General features: G+C 35.2%; 1 protein-coding gene across 1 annotated transcript; it reads left to right on the forward strand.

Annotated features, from left to right (window-relative positions):
• Positions 1–5,947: 5,947 nt before the first annotated feature.
• Positions 5,948–6,754, forward strand: LOC106309812 (E3 ubiquitin-protein ligase RHA2A-like). The gene has a single exon (XM_013746946.1). The coding sequence runs from the start codon at positions 5,998–6,000 to the stop codon at positions 6,463–6,465; it is 468 nt and encodes a 155-aa protein (XP_013602400.1). The 5' UTR covers positions 5,948–5,997; the 3' UTR covers positions 6,466–6,754.
• The last annotated feature ends 1,529 nt before the right edge of the window (positions 6,755–8,283 follow it).

The raw sequence follows: 8,283 nt of genomic DNA on the forward strand, positions 1-8,283 counted from the left end.
TTGATGATATTCGAAATCATTGAGATAGTAATGATTACCAGAATAAGAAGCATTACAGCTCTACAAATATATTATCATCACAACATTTTTTTGAAAGGAAAATCATCACAACATTATACTATATCGATTGACACCAATAATAGTGTGATAATGCTTCCATAATAAAGTACATGTAAGAAGTGAAATTATGAGTAAAGTGCTACTGGTAAGCCTATCAATTAATTGTTTTCACCATAAGAGTTATACTAGTAAACTCAAGAAGAACTAGCTAATCTCATGTAAAATTGTAAACGGGGGTAGAATGAGGGAGAGGGAGAGGGAGAGAGAAGTGTGGTCTACATCTAGAAATGATGTGAGGAAGGACAACCTCAAAATAGTCAGTCTCAAGTATAAGTGTTAGCATATGAAGACAAGCGGAGCAAGTGTGGTCCATTCTTGTTTCTCATCTGTCCGGATGACTTTAATTATGGTTTCTATTCTGTGCATATGACTGATCCACCACATGCTCCTCCTAATGGCTATTAATACAACCAACCCCTAGAGTTTAGATATTTTCTGTTTGCTATTCTTTAATATAGTTGCAATATAATATGTTTCAGAGTTTTCTGATCACTCAAAGCTCAGAAAAAATACGAAATCAAATGTTTTTACTCTCTTGAAGAATGGGTGTCAAACTTGAAAATTTTCATTTTCACTTGCAAATCCAGTGAATACAATATAGTGTGACGAGAAGTACCACAAACAAATCCACAATATCGTATAAGTGATCGCCACCAGTGACATATGTTCTAACTTGATGCTTTCAGGTCATCAGAAGATGTCCATCGATGCTTCAAAATGCTTATATTAACCACCAATTGCCTCTTGTTAGATCTATCTATCATGCATGTGATCCCTTTTCTTTCCTTTTATCTATTTGGTAATGTGGCATTTTCTGAAACCTAATTCTCCTTTTATAATTCCTAAACACGAACTAACCATTTATTTGGAAAAATATAATTTTTAAATATTTACCCAAAATTCACTAAAAACCAAAAAAGGTTTAGAAGACAATAATGTATAATTAGTAAACGTATATCAATAAAATTAAAATACCTACAAGACTACAAGTTACGACCATATGTAAGAGTAGCTTCAGCTTGTGCATATCGGTGGACGTCCACGTATATCGCGAACATCCATGCCAAACGGTAGGCGTACATACCATCTCAAGTTTAAGAAATGTTTTTAAAATCAATCAAATCATGTAACACCACATATATCTTTAGTCACTGTAAGAGTTTTTAGAAGCACCAACCAATCATGAACGGTAAAAGTGTAAGAACATGTTTATTGGTAAAACTCACTTAGGGGTTTTAGTGATTTTTTAAGTATTAAAGTAAAATTAAGGGTTTTGGTTAAGAAACCCTTAATTTTAATGGTTTATTGGTAGTGTCTTAACTTGCGGTCTCATTTCCTTCTTGGTGTTAGCATGTATCTTTTATTTGTACAACTTGAAGCAAATCATCTGTCGCTAACTGCATTAGAGATTACAGAGCGTATATGATTAGTTAGTCTTTTACTTGCTATATCAAACTTCTTAACTTATTATAAGCCTAAACTAACCCAATTCAGACACACCACATACCAGATGCTACGTGATACTATCATTTGAACTCAAAAGCCATCCAAAGTCAGATACATATTTAAGTAATATGGACTTAAAATAGAGATCCTACCTCTGTTCTTTCATCACACATCATATTGATAGCCGCTATCTCGACGATATTAGCTATATCAATGATATCACCATCTGCAATTGAGTAACTTCACTAGCTTGCTGTCCCAACTGAGAAAACACACATGTCAAAGAAGACATAACTTACAACAACAACAGAGCTAACTCTTTCGCTATATACCATTTTTTTACCTGTGATTCAGAGTTCTTAGAATAGAAGTGTATACACTCTATATAATGAAAGGTCACCTCGATGAAGTCCATAATAGGTCTGCATTAACGATCAAGATAATTCCATATACTTGTGTAAATAACTTGTTACCAAAACCTATAACCAATGCTACAGAAATCAAATATAAACATACCTGACAATTGAGACATACATAGGTTCCATCTATGTTTTACAAGAGAAAAATATTAGAAAACACAAACTTTACCAAGACAGGTGAGAAAAGAACCCATGAGATAGTATACTCACTGCATTGACTCCATTTCTCTAGCGTCAATCCAGATTTTAAGCAACAAAATCTTCAAACAAAACTAAATTTCAAAGTTTTAAAGAAAAAAACTGAACTTGAAAACAACTTCATCGTAAACTCAGAAACAAAAACTTCAAAACAAACGAAGTCATCATAAACTCATAATCAAACTTTAAACCTGAAAGTCCAAATCATCACAGTCCTCGTACTCATCCACGCCCCCAAACACATATTGGAATAAGAATCTTACCTTAATTATGCAAAAAGCGTTGAGGCGTGAAGGTGTTGAGGCGTCAAAGGCGATGTGAAGCGTCCACCTTCCTGAATTCGCCTGGCTTCAAGTCCTCAAGGCCGAAGAATTCACAAGACAAAGAGAAAAAATAATACATGTGATACAACCAGAGCCTCTCTGGATCATTCTCCGGCGACATGGGGATCACGCTCAAACACGAGCTCATCGTTGGAAGCTACAAAACCATCGACGGGAGAGGCACGAGAGTCGAGATCACCGACCACTGGTGCCTGACGATCCAGCAGGTGAGCCACGTCATCATCCACAACGTTCGCATTCACCACTAAAGACCCTCCGGTACACTCTGGTCGCTTCTTCGCCTCACAGAACCACCACGATAGAGACGTCGCCGGCTTCCTTGGTGGAGGAAAGCACCGGAATGAGACCCGCCGGCTTCCTTCGTCCACGAGAGCCACCGACAGAGACGTGACTGCCGAGACGATGAGAAATCGTTTTGTCGCCTTCTGAGAGAATTGAAACGGAGAGAAAGAGAAACAGACGCGATAAATGAGACGGAACACGGTCTCCACCTCTCCTCTGCACAATTCACGCGTGACACGTGCCCTTAAGCGACCGTGTCTTAATGCTCTTAAGTAAGAGACGCATTTTCTCTTTTTCCCTTTTGGTTTAATTCTTTTAATCACATTTAATCTAAGAGATGCTGTTAAGATACATGAATAAACATGCTCTAACTAATTCATAGAAATTGAGAAAAGAACCCTTATTTGCAAAAAAAAACAAAACTGAGAAAAGAACCCTTTCACTTGTTCTTCTTCCCAGGAATGTGATGATAACTAGAATGAAATGGGCCATGAAGTAATAAAAAACATATATAATTGGTCACGCCTATATCGTAAGTGTATTAGGCCCAATTATGATTCAATAGAGATCGGTCTGATTGCTTCAACTATGACTGCGACTTGCCTTATTCCTACACCATTATTTGTTAAACTTGTATGGTGTCCCTTCGGCCACATCATGTTTGAAATGAATGGCCTCTACATCACCTGCGTCTTGTCCAAATATGAAAAACGAGAGATGCTCTTTCGTAGATTATTACTCTATTATTATTATTAGAATGTTTTTTGTCACCACACAATGCTCATCTAATTGGAGATGGTAATCATCGATTAATTAAACCCTTGCTAATGATGATATAAAACATCATTTTCGTCACTTGCTTTTAAGCCTTCCCTTTTTGGAGTTTTTTTTAACCCCATAGCATTTCGTTATCATCTACTATACCAATGGGTACGGTTTTGTTCATTGCTTAATTATTGTGCTAATTAAGTTTTTCTTAATCCCAACTTGTGCCCTTTTTAATCAGTCGGTGGATTGCCAAGATCTTTTGGACGGCGAAAACCTATACTTCTTTACTCCCACTTTCTTTACTTTATTTCTAAACCTAAACTTATAATTCTATTTTTTTCTCTAATACATCAGTAATGGTATCATTAACCCTTTTGTTTAAGTTTCCTTCGTTATGATCATGTTTTTGCTTTGAGTTTCTTTCATTAATTATAAAATGAAAGAAATTGTCGATTCAAGCTATACGCGCACTTTAGACTAATTTTATAAACCTTTGATAAACTCAACATTTTTAGCCGTGATTACACACTTTAGTTTGACTATCTATTACTTAAATCAAAATATAATAAAGTAAAAGAGAAATTTCATAGAATAGTCTTTTTTTTAACTTTTGTCACAAAAATAGTTTTCAAAGAAGAGAATGACCAAAATAAATTTTATTAAATGGTAAAAATGTACTAATCTATATTTAAGGTTTGAAGTTAAGGGATGTGTTTTGGAGATATGGTTTCAAATTAAAAAAAAAATATTGAAAATTTCAAAATAAAAAAAAGATTATTTTGGTGATTTTTTTTAGAGATATTTTTATGGCAAAAACTTTAAAATAGCTACCTGAGAGAATTGCCCAAAGGAAAAACTGGAAATATTTATTATAAAATCATCAAATTCACTATTTTCAAGTATATAATAAAAAGTTGTATCTTCTCAGCTTTAGAAGTGCATAATGACCAGTTTACAAGTAGTCGTAAATTTTATTTTTTCGAAGGTTGATGTTGTTTGGTCCGTTATATCATTTTTATGGTTACTTGAACATATTTTTAAAAGAGAAAACGTAGAATCGATATGATTATTGAGGTTCCAAAACGTATAAAATACTGAAGGTGGGGAGACAACAAGTTTGCGAATTGCGAGGATCGTGCGAAATCTTCATCAGTTCAACAAATAAGAGCATCATCTTAGAAAATAATAAGTGGTCCAAGAGTTACTTTCGGTCACCGCCTGCTAATAAGTACTTTCTCCATTTTCGAATTTCTCCATTTTCAAAAATAAGATTTTTTAGATTTTTTTCTTGTGGCAAAAATAATTTTTTTATATTTTTAAGGTATTTTTGTATACTTTTGAAAAACGTTAATTACAAATATTTGAATTGATTAGATTTAATTGGTAGAAATTAATTGAAAAATGTATAGAAAAATAAATAATAAATTAAATTGTAAACATTTATTATATTATAAATAAGCATGAAATCTCTAAACAATCTTACTTTCGAAAACATAAGTAGTACTATTCTATTTCACTTTATAGTTTAATATTTTTCTAATTGTGAAACTACTGAATTTTATGGTAAACAAACTAACAAGTACTTAATCTTTTCATTAATAGTTCAATTATATATCTGAAATCTTCTTAAGATTGTTGCAGAAGTACTTAATATTTTCATTTTCTATGACGTTTTTTAGAACAATTTTTTCTATGACGTTGGTTTGTATAAAATCTCATTCAAATGCCAAATCACATGTATAAAATATTTGGTATTTCTTACTATATTTAATTTACGTAGATAGTCATCGAAGTGGTAAAAAAATGATTAAAAATAGTCACAATAACATCAAAATCTTTATATCGATTACAATTTTTTAGAATGAGTTTACATGAGTCAAATCATTTGCTACGTAGTTTAGTTTAATTTGTGTATTTTACTGTGTATTAAAATTAAAAATCAATATTTTGTAGAAAAGTATTGTAAAGCATTTATTTTGTTGTATTTGGTAGCAATGTAATCTATTTTCACCATTTTTAATATTTGGCATTCTTATAAAAAAATTGTTCCAAATTAGATGAAGTTTAATGTAAAATTTATTAATTTTGTACGTTATTTGACTATTTATATTATAAAATTTATTTTATTATTAATTGATTTGAGGTTATGTGAATATTTAATGATGTTTTGTATAGAAAATATACGAAAATAAATGTTCTCTTATTCTATTGCATAATTCTAAAACGTCACATAATAAAAAAAAATACCGAGGGAGTACTACTTTTTAATAATTGCGATTAGTGATGAACAAAACAAATGGAAAATAATTAAAGAAGGAGTTTGATAAGTTAATTTAACCGTTAATCAAAGACCGCCGCTATATAAAGAGAGAGAAAACAGAGGGAGAGAGAAGAAGAAGAAGAAGAAGAAGAAGAAGAAGATGGGGCTACAAGGTCAGCTCAGTGACGTCTCTTCCGACTCGATCCCTCTGATGCTCCTCTCTCTCCTCGCCGTATTCCTCGGCCGTCTCCGCTCCTTCCTCCACCGTCCCTGCGATCCCGATTCCAATCTCACCGTCGACGACTCCTCCTCCATCATAGCCTCGGGACTCGCCAACATCATCGTCCTCGCCGATCAGCTGAGCCTGAACCGGCTCTTCTCGTACCGGTGCGGAGGCGAAGGCGGTGGTTCCGGTTGCGTGGTGTGTCTGTCGAAGCTGCGGGAGGGAGAAGAGGTGAGGAAGCTGGAGTGTCGACACGTGTTCCACAAGCGGTGCTTGGAGGGATGGCTCCACTGTCTCAATTTCACATGTCCTCTCTGTAGATCTGCTCTGGTCGCCGATGGTTGCGTCTCCAAAACGCAGCGGCGCGTGGGAAGGAATTTGATCTCGTGCCTCGCTCCCCACTGATTCACCCGTGCGCTCGAGATCAACGGCGGTGATTCACCCATCTCCAATTGTCATTATATATGGAAAAAAAATCGGAGAGATTACAGTGGCTGACTGGTCTATTAGACCACGCGCGCCCTTATTTTCTCGATTTTCTTTTTTTTTTTTTGGTTTTTTTTTTTGAGGTTTTGTCGCATGGATTTGTAACACCTGAACATAGACCATAATGTATATAGAAGCCTGTTTGATGTACCTTAAAATTGTTCAATGATCGATATGCAAAAACCTAAAGGAGCCGGAATCAGAATCATATGTTAACCAGACCAGCACTTGAATTTAATGTAGACCTTCCAAGTCTTATTAATCATTCAATTAGTTTATTCAATGAATCATTCAGAGCATGGTTAAGAAACGACATCATCCAACTGAGTAAGATTTAAGTAGAAGCATTATAACAAAGTAACAAACAAGCAATATCTTAAAAGAGTTGCAAACAACTTTTGAGTGGAGTGATGGACTCATGGAAGAAGCAAAGGTCACATTATAGCAAAATTAAACTCTTACGTTATATAGCATGAACAGAGTTATTTGACCCAACAAAACCCCAAATCCTTACCCTAGAGTGAGTAGTCCTAAATAGGAGGATTGCATTACCTCTTAACTCTAATGGTACAACGGATATTTATCATGTATGATTTCTCCTCTGAGTGTTGTGCATGACTGACACAGAGCTCAATTGGAGAGAAGGAATTAATAGAGCAATAAAACTTGATGCCTCGCATGGACAGGTAAAATAGATATGGTTCCATGATGACCGCAGTAAAGTTTACAGAGGATAATCACTACAAGAAAACAGCGGTATTCTGACGGACATTCTGACGGAAAATGAAATCCTCGAAATTCCCGAGGAATTTTGGGTTTCCTCGGAATTTCCTCGGAATATACCGACGGAATTCCGAGGAAACATCAATCCGTCGGAATATTCCTAGGAATTTCCGACGAACTAGTGATCGATCGATGCGTTTTTGGACATATACCCATCGATCGATCACATTGTTACGCTTTGGTCCATCATAGTGATCGATCGATGCGTTTTTGGACATATACCCATCGATCGATCACATTGTTACGCTTTGGTCCATCTTAGTGATCGATCGATGCGTTTTTGGACATATACCCATCGATCGATCACATTGTTACGCTTTGGTCCATCTTAGTGATCGATCGATGCGTTTTTGGACATATACCCATCGATCGATCACATTGTTACGCTTTGGTCCATCTTAGTGATCGATCGATGCGTTTTTGGACATATACCCATCGATCGATCACATTGTTACGCTTTGGTCCATCTTAGTGATCGATCGATGCGTTTTTGGACATAAATACATCGATCGATCCGTTTATAAAAAAACATTCGAGATTTTGAAACCCCAAACACTAGTTCCTCAGAATTTCTTCGGAATTTCCTCGGAATATTCCGAAGAACACTTGATATCCTCGATCGATCGATGGGATAATCTCATCGATCGATCACATTGTTACGCTTTGGTCCATCTTAGTGATCGATCGATGCGTTTTTGGACATATATCCATCGATCGATCCGTTTAAAAAAAATTGACGTTTAATTTTGAAACCCCAAACACTAGTTCCTCAGAATTTCCTCGGAATATTCCGAGGAAATTCCGAGGAAATAGGGTTTTTAAACCGAAAACAACGTTTTGCGGTTTGAATAACACCTATATAACCCTTATTAAGTGTCTTACGTTCATTATGAAGTCAAAAATTTGTTCCTTACCCTATAATAAACACTTTTCCGATTGTATGAACGAAATCCC

Source organism: Brassica oleracea, chromosome C8 (genome assembly GCF_000695525.1).
Source record: "Brassica oleracea var. oleracea cultivar TO1000 chromosome C8, BOL, whole genome shotgun sequence".
In the NCBI taxonomy this organism is placed as follows: domain Eukaryota; kingdom Viridiplantae; phylum Streptophyta; class Magnoliopsida; order Brassicales; family Brassicaceae; genus Brassica; species Brassica oleracea.

What these genes read in the sequence shown, in the direction of transcription:
- LOC106309812 (XM_013746946.1), top strand. Translation starts at nt 5,998, where the DNA reads ATGGGGCTACAAGGTCAGCTCAGTGACGTCTCTTCCGACTCGATCCCT.